This window comes from Chroicocephalus ridibundus, chromosome 5 (assembly GCF_963924245.1).
Source record: "Chroicocephalus ridibundus chromosome 5, bChrRid1.1, whole genome shotgun sequence".
Taxonomy (NCBI): domain Eukaryota; kingdom Metazoa; phylum Chordata; class Aves; order Charadriiformes; family Laridae; genus Chroicocephalus; species Chroicocephalus ridibundus.
In genome coordinates, this window is record NC_086288.1 from 54,041,689 (window position 1) to 54,060,349 (window position 18,661).

The 18,661-nt window shown below is 41.8% G+C and overlaps 1 protein-coding gene across 9 annotated transcripts in view; it reads left to right on the forward strand.

Moving 5' to 3' along the window:
* ABLIM2 (actin binding LIM protein family member 2) overlaps nt 1–18,661 on the forward strand; it is a 148,064-nt gene that overhangs the window by 26,324 nt on the left and 103,079 nt on the right. For 8 of the 9 annotated variants that reach the window (XM_063337143.1, XM_063337144.1, XM_063337145.1 and 5 more), the window contains exon 2: nt 13,297–13,440. In XM_063337143.1, the coding sequence (XP_063193213.1) occupies nt 13,297–13,440 (144 nt within the window). Of the gene's footprint in view, nt 1–4,584; nt 4,715–13,296; nt 13,441–18,661 lie in introns of those variants that run through there. The other variant, XM_063337141.1, reaches the window with a different exon arrangement.

The following is an 18,661-nucleotide window of genomic DNA, read 5'->3' on the forward strand; positions in this document are numbered from 1 at the left end:
CTCTCAATTCCTTTCTCTGATTAGACCCTTGTAGTGCCTGACCTTTTAGAAACTAATACCTTTTGCTAATTGCTTGCCTTATCCTTATTACATGGCAGTTTTTCTGCACTAAATGGCACGTGTCAATTTATAATCCCTATGTAAGCAGGTCTTTTCTTACCTGATGGCTACTCCATTTGTTACTGGCCATCCCTATCAGTTTCGTAAGGTCAGCGGGTTCCCTGTGCAGCAGGTTCATTTCTGAAGGCGTGCGCCCTGCAGTACCATCGCTGTGGCTCTTGTTGTCACTTCGCTGCTAACCAGACTGTATCCCTTTACCCTCTGACCAGTGTCACTTTGCAGACCACTTTATGGACATGCCAGTACTCTGTCACCTCATTATGAGACAGGGTTTTCAGATTTTTTTTAGCCCTACAAGGATTTTCTTGCACCCTATTTATGGGTTTGATATACAACTTTTTCTCATTATACATCTCTGCTGAAGGCTTTGCAGGCTTGATGTTTGATTTCTGCTCACTATTTCATGTGCACAGTTTTCTGAAGACTACTAGATGGTGTTTTTATCCTAGTTGGGGGAGTAAAGGGGGATAACCCACCCTTCAGTCTGGATCTAGGTCTGCTGTAGAAAGGTCCCCCTTGGGAGAAAGGAGGTGGGAGTGGGAGAAGTTCTGGTTTCATTCATCTGACTTGCTGGCCAGCAGACAAGGCCTGTCATCACGAATTTCGGGGCTGAAGGAAGCTCTTTATTCCTGAGGGATAGCAGGGAGCAGAGAAGGACTCGTGACCCACTTACCTCTGGAGCAAGCACAGCTGCCTGCACTTCGTTATGCAGAGCTCAGAGTGGATTCTCAGCCTGATCTCACATTTTAAGTTTTCCTGCTTTATAAATATGTAGCGCTGTTGGTGTCTTATCCTTCAGTGCCTTGTACTACAAGAGCCCACAAATTGTTATTTTTCTCTGACTTGCTTGTGTGTGTGTTTCAATTAAAGATGCCCTTGTATACGGCTCATTGCTGTGCAGGTGATGCAAAATGTTTTCTCAGGTGTGGACTTGAGGATGGAGGTGCTTGAGAGCCAAAAGTTTAAATTCAGGCTGTTTCTGAGCAGGTTTGGTTTTGGCAGAGTACAACTGGTCGCTGAGGCAATGGTTGGGTGACTCTGCAAGTCCATTCCCAGCAGGGATGGGATTGACACAAGAGAGGCTGGGCAGAAAGTTGGAAGATGAGGGTTTAGTTGTAGAGACACCGTTTATCCAACTCTCTCATTAAACCTTACCCTTATATTGTTTGTTTTCAGTTCTACCGTGTGTTCGTCCGCTTTATTTGCATCATAAGTGTTTGAGGGCAAGGACTGTTCAGCAAAAGTGCCAACTTTGAACACAACCATTGCGGAATACATCAGATCAATTAATAAAGGATGATAATTAAAAGGAAACATCTGTTTTTAAATTTTATTTTTGTCCTAGTGATCAAACATTGCCAAAATCTGTATCATTACACACAGAAATGTACTTAATTTTACTGCATTTGTTTTGTTTGTTTGGGATCATATTATCCTCAATAGAAAATCCAGATAAACACTAACCTGGTCTGGTGAGGTGCTGTGAGCATGGGGGCAGGGTTCGACTCCATACCGTCACCTTCAATTACTATTGACATTCACTCTTACTGGAAAGAGGGAAGTGAGTAGAGGAAAAAACCATGAGTTAATTAGGACCGGATCTGAAATCCTTTAAAAATGCCATTTACAACCAATGGTACCATAGGCTATAAAGAGTTTGCAGCCAACTAATCCATTTCAGTGTGGCCTAAATTGGTTGCTAAGCTGTCTGGCTGCTGTTTGCAAAGATGTCAGGGAAGGCGTTGACCTCGGCAATGTAACCTTGGTGAAAGGGAACCTGAAACAGAGGATGGGTGAGGGCTCTGCTGTGGCTACCAGAACTTCAACTTGATGTTGTTAGAGGAGCCAAGTGCCTCATCCTTTCCTATAGCAAGGGCAGCGTTCTGTTAATACGTTCAAAACAAGGGGAACTGCAGGTGTTTGGCTTGTGTTGGTTTGAGAAACCAGGTTAAAGGTGCACTGCTTTTTGGATCATTTGCAGCAGGACCGTCAGCAGGCGGTGTCTGAGCTGTCTCGCCTGTGGTGCTCTTGCTGCTATCCCTTGTCACGCTCCCCCGAGTCAGCCCATCACGCTAATGAAGTGCAGTAGCCTTGTGCTTTGTGCCTGTCAAGCCCATGGCTGGTGCCGGAGTTTCACAGCAATGCCATCAAAACCCTCCGAGCTCCTTGAGTGTGATTTCTCCTTTGCTGTAGCCAAGCGGTGAGACCGCAGGGGAGGCTCGAGGATCATGCCTCGAATTGTAAATACAAATTAGTACACTGTGCGACTGCGTTAAGATCGTATAACATCAAAATGTGGGTTATATAGCATTTAGCCTTGAAAAGGAGAAAGCCTGGCGAGCAGCAGGGAAGGCTGGGTTAGAGTGAAAGTGCTTTCACTTTTCCTGCCTATTAATTTACGTTCCTTCAGAGCGTTGCTATTTAGCAAAGTGCCTTCTGTGTTTCTGCCAAGCTGAAGTAGCCACTGGGAAAAACTAAGTAGGCCAAATCCTGCAGATATCTGGAAAGCTCAGCCAGGGTGGCTGGTGACGATCCAAAAGAGCATGGGGACGGATTTGGCCTCACGCAGACAGCATGACAGCATTGAACAAAATAAAACATTGCCATAAGGTTTTAATGCTGAAAGTCAGTTGCTGCAAGATAGTGCATATACAAGAATTTTCAAAAATGGAATAATTCATAGTTATGATTCAATGTGCAGAACCTTCCGATCTTCCCTCTGGGTCTTCAGGCCATGTCAGCCAGGACCACATCTGGCATGGCCCAGGACAGTGGTGTGTCACCACATGGATTTCTGCAGTCAGAGCTCCTCAGCTGGCCTTATAGAAATGCTCTTTCCATTCCCAATAGTCAATACTGGACAAACAAAGCAATACTTTATTTCATATCCATTACAAAATGTAAAGATATTTTCTGTATGTAAGAAACCAAAGGGAAACGTTCTGAAACGCAGGGGAATTCTTGATTTTTGCTGCTGTTGATGGGCGTTTCTGTAAGGTCTATGAACTATCAGCTGTTTCTGGCTTCTCATCATGAAATATTTTTCAAACTTGATTGTAATTGCATATAGATGCTGTTGAAAGATTGATGCCTTTTGTCTTAAAAAAAAAAAAAAAGAACCTCCACCCCCTCTTTATATAGTCTTTATAAGAATTCATCCATAGTGAGCTGGTAAGAGCTTAAAAAAAATTCATAAGACTTTCATTAAACCATAAAATCTGCACTTTATTCTACACAAATAAGCCTTTTCCTTTTTCAAATAAAGAAAAAAAGCAATATTTCAAGTGTTAAATAAAATTGTTTGGGTTTTGGTGAGGATTGGAAGGTATTGAACATCCTGCAAAATGATTCAGGATAGACTGTTGGAGTCGATGGAGAGACAGTCTTCCATGCAGCTTGGAGCAGTTCTATAGATTTTAATGTGGTGCAGTGCAAAATATTCCTCAACCTATGTAGCAGAGTAAACTTACTGTGCTTTTTGTGCACGGTGCTACACAAACTGTGTTGTTTTCACAGCCCTCCCTCAGCAGCATCAGAAGCTGTGGAAACCTGTTTTCACATTTACACCCCTGACTAGTTTCTGTTTGTCAAAAGAGAGAAAAAAGCTGTTTCTTTGCTGCTTTGTAACCAAGTAGGCAATGGTTGGTAAAGGATGGTGAGCAATGGAAGTGCGGGGGAGAGTGTTTTGGCTTCTGTGAAGCCTGCGGGGGGAAAAAAATAATCTGCATTGTGAAAAAGGGAGGTGCAATCCTGTTCCTATCTCACCACTTTATTCCAGGTTCAGTCAGTTTGTTCTCCAAGCCATCAGTCCCTTTTCCAATGCACACGTTACTGCCTTCATACAAATTTAGTCCAAAGCAAGTAAGAGCTACAGATTTTAATCCTCGTGGAGTATTCACATGATAACTGGGCAAGCAAGTATTGCTTTAAATAGCTCAACACATTGCTGTTATTGCAGTGATAGGCAGTCCAACTCCGTATGAGCAATCAGGGGAGAGATTTTTGGCTGCCAGGTATCTCACTGACTGCCTTTGGGAGGGAGAAATGCTTACAGCATTTTGTGCTGAAATCAGTGCCGTGCTCCCCGGCACCAGGGGCACAGGGACTGCCTGGACCGGGGGGATGGCTAGAGGGATTTCTCAGCTACCTCAGCCCATATTTTTAATTTTATGGCAGGGCATTTTGCAGTTTGTCCTTCGTTAAGCCTTTTTCCCCAGGTGCCCAGCACCACCCAGCAGTGGCTATGGAAGGTGGTATCACCCCACACCAAGACAGCCGTCGCTGGCACGTCCTGCGTCCGGTCCCTCCGTGGCCCACCCCGTGGACGTGACAATATTTAGGCTCCTGCAGGACACTATTTTTACCCGGCGGCGAGGTGTTGGCTCGCCTCCCGCCTGTGCGTGGGTGCTGCAGGAGTCATCTGACCCCTGGGCATGCTGGTGTCGGAGCGCTCCGTACCGGCACGCTGTCCCAGCTCCCACTCCCCGGGTGCTCCGGAGGAGCTCCTCGTGCTGGCCAGACACCCAGCAGCGGTGCTTCTGGTGGCGTTTTCCCCTCACCAAGGGAATTAACGTGGGAATGCCGGAAGATACAGGTACAGTGTGACGACTCCACATTTTGGAGAGCCTAGACCTGAAATTACTTGTTTTTCACCCGTAGCTGCAGTAACTAAATCGCTGATACTGTTATGAGAATAATTATTCTATGTTTATGTGGAAACGCAGCTGAGTGGAGGAAGATGGTTAAACGTTTATTTTAAATTCTGTTTCGTATTCTTTTAATTATATGAATGATGATTTGGAAATTATCATGATACCAGCACTTACCTGACAGCTCAATTTGAAAACTTCCCTCATTTTAGTTAATTTAGATTTATTTTAGATTTATATTAGCTTGTAATGAAAAAAAATAATACCTGTTGCTTTATGCAGATTTGTTGGAATGCTCTTCCTATATCCTTTCTCATTGTAATCTTGCTAAACCCATACAAAAATAGCCTTTATGTTGCTGCGGTAACAGTCCCTAAAATTCAACGGAGATGTTTACTAACTGGCTTTGGGTTCGGTAAATATTTTATTATAATAACAAGGGCGGGAGGTTAGCTCGTGCTGGGCTCCTTTACGTGATGTGAATTTTGCACTGAGCGTACGGTGAGATTTGGAGCTCTTGCGTGTTGAGCACTTGTGCTGTGCTGCATCTCTTGGGCACGGTTGCATTCACATCCTGCTGGATAACGCCTCTCCTTCATCTCTGACCCCGTAAACTCTAACTGGCAGTAAAAGCAAAGTTGTGCTGTCTGCCTGCTGTCCTCTGTCAGCTATAGGTTTCTGTTTTCTTTATGATCTGTAAGAAGTGCTGGAAAAGGTGTGCAATCCTTTCCTTATAGTTAAAGGAAAGGCACTGTAAAAGATGTTTTTTATAAGCAGTAGACACAGGTATGGAATTCAAAAAGAAACGTGATTCTTGGACCTTGTTATTTAGTATTGTTGGACTATATGAATGCATTCAACTAAATAGAGACCTACTGACATAGAGATTTATTGAATTTGCTGAATTGCCTGTGTTACGGTATAGGAACTGAAGAGGGAAGCGGTAGCAGTGCCCTGCTGTAGGAGCCACAGCAGAGGGCTTGCAAAGAGCAGGCAGCATTTCTGGGGGAGTGACTGGACCTGCTTGGTGCAGAAAATCCCGACTGGGCTCGTGTGTGCTGGCGTGGGGACGCATCGGCCCTCTGTATGGCCAGCTGGAGGGCTTGAGGGACTACCTAATGTGGACATTTAAGGCAAAACCTCTTTAGCTTTCCCTTTATCCTTGTGATCTTCTGCTTTGTTGTGAGATGTATGGAAGGAAAAGGTATTGTGTTCTAATGACAAGGCGCCATAAAGCATGCAAACACATTTGAAGCAGCTTTTAACACAAGCTGCTAATTGAGAAATGCACAGGTTACCACTAGATACTTAACGTACAGTTGCAGGTTTGTTGCCTGTCCCGTTTGGGCACGTGTGCTCCCTCCTGCCACGGTGCCTGGACGCTGGCAGGGCTGGGGCTGGGGAATTGCTCTTCCCTGCTGCCCAGCCTGGTGGGAAGGATGGATGGGGAAAGCTTCTGCAGTCCCTATTTCACAGTCGCCCTTTCTCTCATCCTTTCTGTGGAAAGGACTATCGAGGTCTCAGGCCCCCACGAGGCTTTGTAGTGAATCACCAGTTCTTAGGGGAAAAAAAAAAAACCCAAACACCACCAAACTTCGTATCAAGAGTAAATTTATAGCTCACACCTTTGCAGTTCTCTGAACACCGCATGTATTACCGTATTACTTATTACCGCGTTATATTGCCCTTCCCCCAACACCAGCACTCAAGTACTCCTGGTCACTGTATTTTACACACAGACGCAAGGCAGGGAGGGAGCAGGGGTCAGCTTTAGGCACTTAAAAACCAGGAATAATGCTTCATGGGATATTTAGAGGCAGCTAAATACTTGTTTTCTTTACTTTCATCTGAGTTTTTAAATCCAACCCTGAGTGTTTTGACTGAAGCGACACAAGAAGGGTTTGGCAAAAAAACAATTTGGACTCCAATCTCTTAATTCCGGTGGGGTGCTGCTGTGCTCATCTGCTTCTCCTTTAATCCTGCTCAGAGAAGATTGCAAATTTAATTCCCCTCCAGGCTGCTGTGAACAACACCCTCCCCAAATCACTTGATACAGCATTTCAGCAATCAATACTTCTGTCCTGTTTCTCAAATACTTAGTGAGTAAAAGGCATTTGGGTCTCATATCTATTTATTTTGATTTTCAGTCAGCGCCTTTAGCTGTAGATGAAAGATTTCAGTGTCAACATAGAGATAATTTCCTGCTAATTCCTTCATGCAGAATAATATCTTTTATCAGAGCTGTACATTTTTGGTTCAGAGTTGGAATGTGGCCTATGTCTTTGTTGAAAAAAATGAACATTTGTATGAACTAAGCAGATGATACTGGTAATTCTTGATATTAACATCTTTTTACTCAAACAGAAGGTTTCCATCTCATGAAGCAAATGTAACGGGTAATGAAGAAGGGATGTTCCCGGTGAATTTATAGAGGAGCCAGAGGTGCTGTTAGTTGATAAAGAAAACTGCTGTAGCTTTTCTTCTGATGGAGGGTTGCTCTGGAAGGCAAATGACATTATTTGTCTGAGTCTGAAATGAAAGGCTTGTACTTTTTTTAATCCAACCTCAAGAACAGGACAAAAAAAACTCGAAAAAAAGAACCCCCCACAACCCTTTTGGTTTTCCTTTTACTGTTGACTTTTAAGCTCTGGTTCTAAACATTCCATCCAGGACCCTTGGTGGGGAATTATCACTTTGCCTGGATTGAGAGGTTATTTGGGGCATTTAGAAAAATTGTTCTTAAGGAATAAGATATTTATGCACATAAATGTTATCTATCCATTCAAATTACACCTTAGTTTAGTTCACAGTACTCTTTTTAAAATATCCGTATGGAATATCACAGAACAGAAAGCACCTGTCAGACTTAAATTTCAGCTCTGTGGCCCCCAGCGTAAGAAGGACATGGACCTGCTTGCACGGGTCCAGAGGAAGGTCATGAAGATGATCAGGGGGCTGGAACAGCTCCCATATGAGGACAGGCTGAGAGAGTTGAGGTTCTTCAGCCTGGAGAAGAGAAGGGTCCGGGGAGACCTTATAGCGGCCTTCCAGTACCTATGGGGGAGCCTACAGGAAAGACAGGGAGGCACTCTTGATCAGGGAGTGTAGTGATAGGATGGGGGGGGTCACAGTTTTAAACTGAAAGATGGGAGATTTAGATTAGAGATTAGACAGAAATTCTTCATTGTGAGGGTGGTGAGACACTGGAACAGGTTGCCCAGGGAGGTTGTGAATGCCCCATCCCTGGAAGTGTTCAAGGCCAGGCTGGATGGGGCTTTGAGCAGCCTGGTCTAGTGGGAGGTGTCCCTGCCCATGGCAGGGGGGTTGGAACTAGATGATCTTTAAGGTCCTCTCCAACTCAAACCATTCTGTGATTCTAATATTAAATTGTGTCATTTGGCCCTTTGTCATTTTAGACTTGTGTAATTGCCAAGAGCAGTAAATCTAATCAACGGTTTTTTTAGAACAGGGTTAAATAACGTGGAGTATATATGATATGTGGCCTTGTTTGTGTCCATATATTGAAAAAGGCAGATGGAAGTCTTTATTAATGAACTTCATATTTGAGGTTTGATCCAAGGTTGAATGTACATTCTTAAGCATGACACTTCTTAACTTTTCAGTACTTGATTTCTAAACTCAGTTATGGCTTCTATGGGTTTTATGCTAAGTTAAAACAAAATGCACCAAACTGGAAAAAGCATTAGGACTGTGTCGAATTCTGCAGTTTCTGGCCATGTGTTTCTTCATCGGGTCTGTAATTTCTCTCATTTGGCTGTCAGAGAGCCTTATAGCAAAGGGGTTTGTCATCCTCTGTGTGGATTGGTCCTAGAGGGGATCTTTTGCCAAGGGTTTGATTTCCCCTAGCAGTTTGCTCACAGCAGAAAGAAGATGATGTTTTCCATCCCAGGCTCCAGAGCGGAGCGTGACCAGAGACTTGCAAATCTTCTCCCTTCTGCCACCACCATTGGCTTGTCTTGTGCTGCTTCCAAAATGCTCCTGCCTCAGCCAAATCTCGTCCTCATCCCTGGCACCTCATCCTGGTCCCCACTGCTGTTAAATCCTACTTAGTCTAGCAATACCAAAAGAACTGTGCTTATTCAAAGGGTGTTTTTTGGCCCACATATTGTGGATTTTCATGGATCTAGTGTACCTGTCACAATGTCCATCTCTGTCAGGTTTCAGCCTTTACTCCAAGTACTTCCAAAACCAAGGTGCTATGCTTTCTTTTTAACATTAAAAACCAGTATGTTTTATCCTTTCTCTTTTCTTCATCTTTATAAAAAGCTTAAACTGTTCGTCTCAAACTTTCCCTGAAGAAGCAAGCTTGAGAACACCAAGTGTGAATGTCTCTGTGAACAGTTGAAGTTTGGCAAAGATATAAGCACACTGAAAACATCACTTTACAGTTGCTGTAAGGTGTGTAATGCAGCTTTAGTAACGAGTGGTACCACCGTTCCCTCTTCCCCATGATACTTGCAGCAAGTCCATATGTTTTGAGCCAGCAGTATGGAAGTAAATCTGAGGAATGCATCTTATTTGACTTTTTTTTTCTTTTAACAAACCATTGCTATTTCAACAAGCCCTACTTCATCCAGACCTGCAGAATTATGTACTGCATAGCCTGTTGGAGAGAGGCCGAGACTTGACATCAGAAATATGTGAGCACTGGACATTTAGCAAGAGTATTGGCAGGGATGTCCCCAGCAGACAGGTCTTGTACACCAAAGAAATGCTGTGGAAAGTGTTTGCTAGTTCATTTCTTGCTGGCTTTTGTCCTTGTCAAAAAGTGAGTTGCAGTTAGATCCCTTTAGGACTTAAAGATTGGTGGAGACACCTCTGCTAGAGCATGATGCAGTCTGGGAGAAAAGGAAATTTGGAGAATCAGGCATCCATTTTTATTTCCGCTCAGAAAAAAATCATTTAAACTTAAGAAGGAAATTTCTAGTTTCATTAAATTCTACAAATCAGGGTATAATGTAAGCATTTAATTTTTGATGAGCTCTTTAGTTAGTTATGATCCGATGAGTAATCTCAGATCATTACATTCATCAGTAATTTGCTTTTTCACTCATTAAAGATGTTGATTGTATCTTCTGCTGCTTCAAAGACTAGTTTTGATACATAAAGGCATAAAAGTAGAATGCTGAAAACTACCATGTAAAAATCTTTCCTTAAATATGATTTGAAATCTAAGTTAAAATTTTGACTAATAGAGTTATTTCTCAAAATTGTGCCAGCAGTTATTTCATCATAAAGCACAATATATTTAAAAATATTTAAACTTAAACTAATGTATCATTAATAACATAATTTTGTTGTGCTAGATGAAAGAATAAGTATTTAAAACTGTCTTCAGAAGCACAGTTTTATAATGAGCCCAAAGGCACTGTTTTCCCACTGGGGTCTTGTTGAAATAGAGTAGCTTAGTTTGGAACTGAGAGGAAAGCGAAATAATTATTCATCTTTCTATCATGCATATTTTAAATATGATTTGTGTTCTTTGAAGATTAATGGAAGAATTCTGAATTGGTTGGAAGAATTCCAACATACTTTCCTTTTTAATTTATTTTATCGTGGAGTTGTTGGGTTTTTTTGAGTTCTGAACCTTGATCCAGAGACCTGAAGAGCAGCAAATGTGTGAATTCCCCCTGCCCTTTAGCTCTGGACGCTGAGCACCGTGTTCGATGTGTAAAGCAAAACTTTCTGTTCTCTGCCACTTTGCAACAATTATCAACTTGCAACAATTTTCACAATTCAAAAAACAAAGTCACAACAATTTTCAGTTTCCTGCTGCTTTGCAGTAAGTTCATCAATGAACTCCCAGGTGCAAGAAAACAAGCAGAAAAATGAAGTTTTCCCTGGAAACATGACAATATTTTCACTTTAGGGAAAGGGGTATGTTTGGTGTGGAGGGCTGCCTCGGGGCGCTCCAGCAGCGCACCTGGGTCCCTCCAGCACAGGCTCTGCGTGGCCGTTGGGACTCCTCGGCTGGGGCACTGTCCTGGCTGTGGGACCGGACCACAGCCGTCCCTGTGCCTCTGCACCAGCCAGGCACTGCTGCCTCTGGAGACATGCTGTTGAGGAAGCCTTTAGCCATGGGAAGAGTCGAGCGTGGAAAAAAGGGGCAAATGTTTAATCATTCCAATCAGAATTTTATATTTCAAATGTAACTTTTTAGGCCAAAATGTTCTGGGTGTGGTCAGCTCTTTCTAAGTCAAGTCTTCCATGAATTAAATGCTACAAATTTGGTGCTTGTTAGTAACTCTGGAGGGAGCAAAGCTTTATCCGTAGTTATAAACTTTTAGCAGCTACTCTACCAAGTAACTCAGGAAAATGCGCTGTTTTGGTTTCTTACAGAGTTGATTCTTTTTTTCAGGGTGGGTAGTTTGTTTTGGGCAGGTTACAGTAAAGAGAAATTCTCATGTCAAGACTTAAGTCTTGCAAAGTTCAGGGTTTCCTCTGTTTTCTTTTGCGGAATAAAAACACCCTGCAACAATAAGCCAGACCCTTGAACCGTGTGTGCTATTTGCTCTGTGTAAATTTGAGCATCTGCCTTTCTATAAACTTCTAATTGCCTGTCGTGCTGTGGTGTTTTTATTGGAGAAGTACTTAATTATAACCAGGGCTTCAGTAATAGCTCCAAAGTTCACATTGCCTTGAGCAGGACTCTTTTGACAATCCCAAAATGCATAGTTTCAGCAGACAAGGCAGAATGCTAATGGGTGGTGAATAATGCTACTGGCAGCTCAATCCCACATATCTCCTTGGGGAAAAAAAAAACATACTTTACTTACAGGAGTAGAAAGTGCCGTTTTGGTCAAAACTTGCCGAAACTCCCCTTGAAGACTGGGTGGGAGGCTCAGCATCGCATTGAAATACTGTCTCCTTAAAGTTGGTGGATGTGGAAAGGCCTTTTGAGGTATCACCATTGGGTTCAGGTGGTGGGGATGAGGGTGAGAATAAAGGAGGAAGAGCAGCAAGGTCGGATGCTAGAGAACAAGAGCTGGATGATGCTCACTTACTGATTTTGGTGTTGCTTATTATCGTTTGTGTTCATAGAGACAATACCATCACTGCCTCTGTATATCTTCCCTACCTATGGTGAAGGTATAGACATTACTGTTGTTTTGTTGTTGTGTCATTTTGTTTTGCTTTGTTTTTAAATAAAATCAGTTTTGTGGATTTTTTCCCTCTTCTTTTTTTTTTCTTTCTTTCAGAAGCCCTTTTTTTGAAATGGAATCTCTGATATTACAATAGGAATAGAAACTAAAGATCTTGACCAGTCTGAGTTTAACACAGCCTCTTACAAATTTATTAATTGTTTCACAGCAGTCTCATACAAAAAGCTATTTCCCAGTGTTTTTCTGAATGTTGATGAAAGAGAGGGGTTACACAGTGGTGGCATTATCCTGTGACTAAACCCTGGAGGGAAACATATCTGATTGCCATTCGTACTTAGTGTATCAGCCTATGAGAGGCTGCTCCATCTTGACTGGTTGATTGTTAAGTTTGAAGCTAAAATTTAAAAAAATTCAATCACTTTGAAATAAGCAATCCGACCTTAGAATAAATGTGCTGCATTACAGAAGAATGTAATGAAATACGTAATTTGCTTGAAATGCTTGATATGTTTTTCTGTTACTAGTTCTTCACAGAGGAAAAGAGCCAAGTCTATTGAGTTATAATATAGCCTTTTTATAATTAACTGCTTTGATGTTTGCTCTCTAGACTAAGTGCACTGTGATAAAATTTGATGCAAGTATTGCAGCAGACTTGCAAGAATAAGGTTGTATCCCACCTGTTCCACATAACACATTGTGATGCCAATTTATATTCTTATTATCAACAGCCCAATAAATGCAGTTTCTAATTTACATCACAAGATGGCAGCAAATTTTTAATTCACTTAATATCTTACTAACCTAAATAAACCTAATCTCTTGAAATCATGGTTTTCTTACAAAATGACAGCAACCTTTGTTTAATGATGATATTAATGTGGTGTTTACAGCGATGTCAATGTTTCAGAAGTATGAACTCAGAACATCTACAGAAGTGTATTTCTATCCTAAGATCAGTTTAAAAGGCAATTAATTACCTTGGACTTTAAAGATCAGTAGCTCCCAGTGTAATAGTTACTAAGTCCCATTAAAGGTATTTTGGATAAAACCAATGCCTTTTATCTATAGTCTGGCTTCTTGAAGAGAAAAGGCAAGAAAGTGTTTTTTTTTTTTTTTTGGAATTCAGGCGGAGTCTCTCAAGACTTGGTCATGGGCATTCTTCATAAGCAATTCTGGTTTATGTTTGAAATGTTTGCAGGCATGAGCTTTGAAAGTTATGAAATGAGAAGCTTGGCTCAGCTCCCTTAGCAGATATTTTCTCCTGTGCTGGCCAATACCAGAAGTTAAAAAGGTTTTATCTGCTTGACTTGTTCTGTCCCAGGTGTTGTCATTATTTGTAGGTCTTACAGAAGGTGCATCTGACAACCTTTAAAATGCTCTGTGTCTTTTGTCTTCCCTTGCAGTTTCACAACCCCAGGCTGTACATAGCCAACTGGAGAAGCCATCAAGTACTGCAATTCTCTGCAATAACTGTGGAAACCCATGCAAAGGAGAAGTTTTGAGAGTTCAGAACAAATATTTCCATATTAAGTGCTTTGTTTGCAAAGGTAAGTGTTTGTGACAGCTGTTCCTATGAGTAGGGCATTAACACTGGGCGTGTGACTTCATGGTCCTGGAAACTTCACAAACGTGTTTTACAGTGCAATTCATGCCTGAAAGGATTTACTGTAAACTCTGTGACGGCTTACTCTAAGACTGTAAACATCCTAAATCCTAAAAGTAGAGTATGACTTGAATGGATATAAACCTGTGGAGTTTACTTAGAATTGTGACCTGATGAAGAACAGGTTGAGAGAACTGATAGTGAAACACAGTGCCGGGTTAGGAGAGAATTAACATTGACAAAGAAACTCAGAGACTATCCCTCTCCCAGCTTTCTAATGTGTGCCGTGGGGTGGGCGGTGGCCACATCTGCTCCGACTCTCTTGTGTTGGAATGTGGTCTTTGAATCCCAGTGTGATCCTCTGTGTTTTTTGGGTTTTTTGGGGGGGTAACTACTTGGTTTACTCCATACATAACACCTGTAGATACCTGTACATACATCTTTCAAACTCTTTTAAAGCCATGTGTTCTTATGGCAGCTAACTTATTATTCAGGAGTCTTGTCTCCTGCATGAAGCCTCAGTAACATACTGATATGTGCTCCATGTAATTATCTTGATGAATCCAAGCCCTCTTTTATACAGATCTGCTATGAGAAAACGTTGACAAGTCCCACAGGGAGGAACCAGACACAATTATACATCCACATTTTCATTTTGTAGGGCATCTCCTTTTAGAAGTTGCCTGGTCACCTGCAAATGTACCAGGCGGATTCTGAAACTATTCCCTGATCCCAAATTTAGGCAGTGTGGAAGCTTTCTTTCCCACCCCCATGCAGAAGATGATGAAGAATGTCCTGTTGAAGCTGCATTGCCCCTACCTGTCTGTAAGAGATAGGGAGGAGTTTGTTTGCTTTGGGCAGATCTTGGATAAAACGAGAGGAAAAATCCCGATGTTAATGAGCAAGAAGCAGGGTAGTGCCTGTGAGCCGCCCATCAGACTCAGCTGGCACAGGAGGTAGTGTCAGAGATGCATGGTTGAACTGCTTCTTGGTGTCAGGGCTCTTGGAGTACTGATATTCCCCTTTACTAATCACTTTGCGAAGTGATAAGTTTGCACACATGGTTGGGATTTTTTCCCCTCTCATTATTTAAATGCCATAATTCCTTTTATCACTTTTCAGGGGTTTCCATCAATTTGCTGGCATCCTTTTGGTATCTGTTTTTGTTTTGTTTCTGGGTTTTATTTGTTGCTCAAGAAGTGTTAGTTGCTTTCTAGTGTGGATTTACCACGTTGTTAAATGAGAGGAGCTTAGGAACAGAACAGAGCACTGAACATACATTTCACTAGCTAACATACAGGGGAAAAAATCAGGTTAGGCAAATGTGATTGGGGTTTTTAATCATGTGCTCAAATCAAGGGATGAAAAAAATATAGTTAATGTGTTAGGATTTAGCAAAAAACCATAAATGGTACTCAGTTCTCCTGGTCAATTGACCACTTACCTCTTGTCAGCCTTGGAGGAGAGGTTCATGCCGTGACCCCTGTTCTGCACTGCTTTTCTCGTCATGCTGCTGGGCTGTTGTGCATGGGCAGAGCGATGATCCTGGGAATATATTTACCTTACAATTGACTCCTCCCTGTTGTGCATTTATTTTGATGGTACTCAGCGATGCAGTTTTCCCCCTCTCACCTCATCTGCCAAAGATAGCGCCTCGAAAGGGGCTGTGTGTCCTGCGTCCAGCGCAGCTGCAGGACAGTCCCGGGACAGATAATCCCCACGTGTGGGCTGGCTGCATCGCCCCGCTAAGCTGCCTGCTGCCCGCCTGCTTAGGTTGATTGCCTCCATGTTGAACCATCTCATAGCCTTCATCAGAAAACCTTAATACTTGTAAAACTGCAGAAAACTATGTTCCTTCTCCCAGTATTTACAGATGTATGATGACAGAGACCACAAACTGACAAAGAGCCCATGAAGACGTGCAAATTACTGTCTTTTGAGAGGGTGTCCAGAGGTCTTTGACATCTGTTTATATGACTTGATCGGTGACAAATGATATTATACTGGAAGAAGTCACGCATACCTTTTTGAATACGTGTGATATGTGAAACCCTTTATTTGGTAGCATTGGATAAATTATGAGGTTTTGGGAGGCTTAAACATTGAATTGCTTCATTTTTTTTTTCAAGGTAGAAAGGTAGTTTTCTATATTGCCTTACTGCTGTCTGATTATTCCTGCGAGGACTGTGAGTTTCAGAATGGTAACAGCAAGTACGTAGGTGCCTTCTGTATTTCAGTTAAATGATATAACTGTGCAAACCCAGGGAAGGTCAGTATAGAGCCACTCATTCCCACCCAGTTCTTCCTGAATTTCCCAGATAATGCTTCTAAAGAAATCTAAGTTTTAAAAATCAAATAGTCAAGTGCTGACTGATTCTTGTCCTTATTCAAGATGGTGAGATGTACATCCAGATTAAAAAATTCCATAGCAATACTGTGAACATCTGCTAGTTTTACTCAGTATCAAAGTTTAGGAGGACTTATGGAGTTAAATAGGCATTATAAATAAGGTTTATACTCATATCTATTCATATATATTATTTCTTGTTAAGGTGCGCATCTAATCTGCTAGTAAAAAGCTGTAGGGGACATGCAATCTAGTCTCACTTCAAATTTTTACTCAGTCTTTACTTTAAAATATCTCCCATTTTAATCAGCTTTAATAAAAATGCAGTTATAATAAAAGTAGATGCCTCTGAAATATAAGGCAAACATTTTATTTGTTAGGCTTCAAGGGCTTTGGTTCCCATGTTTGCAAACTCTCTTATTATTTGTTACTGCTGTAACAGAAGGACCACGGAAAATGACAAAAGGTGATAAAATATTGTTCACTCAGACTGTCAAATTAAAACAAATTGTTTTATCTAGTTAATTCTGCGGGTGTCTGTCAGGTCAGGACTGCTTCTCATAGAGGGTTTGGTGTCAGGCAAATACTCACCTGGAGCTCGATTACAACAGTTTAATTTAGTGAGCCAGTAGAGACGGACTAATGTAGAGTTGTATGTAGGAGAGATGTAGGTGCTGCAGTTACATTATTCTGGGTAGCCTCTTTGATCTTTCGTAAAGAGAGAAATTACCTTGGTTTAGGAGTGTTTGTCAACAACTACCTTTTCTGTGATGTGATAGCATCCCAACATTTCCAAAGTAACAGTAACCTATGCCACATACAGCATTTAGGAAATATTGGAAGTGTGAATCAAACCCCAGTGTTTTTAGGTGGTCTGGATAATTTGATTACTATAGCTTTATAAAATCAGAAACTACACTTTATAGTGTTTTATATAGTTGCTCTAGCAGACCAAATGATGGACAATCCATAGCATGTTTGCAAATGGATTTGCATGCAAAAATCCTGCAGCCCCCATCCTAGTTAAATGGGAAAAATCCGTGCAGTCCTGCAAAAAGCTGTTCTTTGTACAAGATTACTCGTATGTGAGAAGAACCGTAACTTGATGAAATGAAGCAAGCTTGCAGTCTGAGCTGCAGATGTAAAAACATGACCATTGCGCTATAGCAGCTTTGCTATGTGTGTGTCTGTCTTGTTTTACACCTATTCAAAATTCCCTGGATTGCTCTCTTGCTGTGGATGCAGCACGTGAGGTCTTCCACGGCAGCACGGCTAGCAGTTTCAAGTATGCTTTTTTCCCTGTGAGTTTTCATCTATTTGTTTAATTAACCCGTTAGAACATATCACATCTTCAGCTGGGTTTGGGTGTGTGGTTCTGTGGGTCAGTGTGTCTGATTGTTGTGGAACTCCATTTTCCTGGGAATGGTTAAAAAGCCCTGGGCTGGATGTATCACTCTACAACATTTTTTCAGTAGAACATACAACATAACCCTGAGTTACATCATTTTGGCGAAGCCATGTTAACAGGAAGGGCTAACACAGAATATTCAGTAAAAAGGTTAAAAACATCAAGTAACTCGGTAGTAGGAGTGATTTGTTTGTTAGATCAAATGCGTCTGCTAGGATATAAATATGTTAAAAGCTATGCTGTGTAATCTGAGGGGCTCGCGTTTGGACATAGCTGCAGGGTTTCACGTTTCAGAATGGGAGTCATTTATGGGAAGCTCACTAGTAAAATTTCGGAGTCCCAACTTTTGGCCAAGCAGTTGATGGCATGTGTGGTATCTTAGGCGCTGGGGAGGCAGCAGGGGCTCGTGTTCATCAGGTGCTCTCAGCAACGTGCCCATCACTTCCCAGGTACTTTATGAGTTTGCGGTCCCAAATCATATTAACTTGGTATAATAGGAAAAACTACACTTTCTATGCAATATTCTCATACTGAGCCTGGCTTGGATGGTGTGGTGGGTTTGGGGCAGTATCATGGTTTTGGCCGAATTGGCCAATTAGAATGACAGATGGCCTTCCCCCCCTCCCCACCTCTCCTCAGAGAGGAGAGGAAGAGATAAGGAGATTTAAGAGTTTAGAAAAAGAACTAAACTACTTTAATGAAAATAATAATAAATAAGAAAATAGTAAATAATAATAGAATAATAATTTTTTTAAAAAAGTGTACAATATATACAATCATGTCACCAGCAGACACAGGGAAATTCCCAGACTGGAGTCAGCGATGGACGGGAGCTGAATTCTGGAACTAGAGTCAGAAATGCTCACATCGGGATCAAAGGCAGGCGAGCAGATGGGGTCCTCCTTGGATGTCAGCCATTGAAGAAAGAGTGTGAACCAGAGCAGCCTTGCCCCTTTGATCCCTCAGCTTTTTTACTGAGCGTGATGCAGATGGGATGGAATACCTTGTTGGTCAGTTTTGGGTCACCTGTCCTGTCCGCTCTTCCCTGCAGGTGGGACCCCTCTATGCTTCTCCATTTCCGACCCTCTAACGGGGCAAATAGCAGAGTTAGCTGGCCTTGGTTGTTACAGCAGCAAGTATACGCAAGAGCCTCTGTGCATACCATTCCTTGGTATAGTCAGGTCTTATCACTCTGAGAGTGAACAGTTTCTGAACAACATACTGTTAATTTCAGACTTCAGCCAGTTAGAAGAGGCCCAGCTAAAAAGTAAAAATTACAAATCAGAAAATTGGTTGTGTTTTACCTCAAACCAGGACAGGCTGACTTACCAATGTCACGTTAACTTAATTTTTTATTTAATTGAAATAATGATAATGACAATTAATATCACTTTTGCTTGTGCAAAAAGG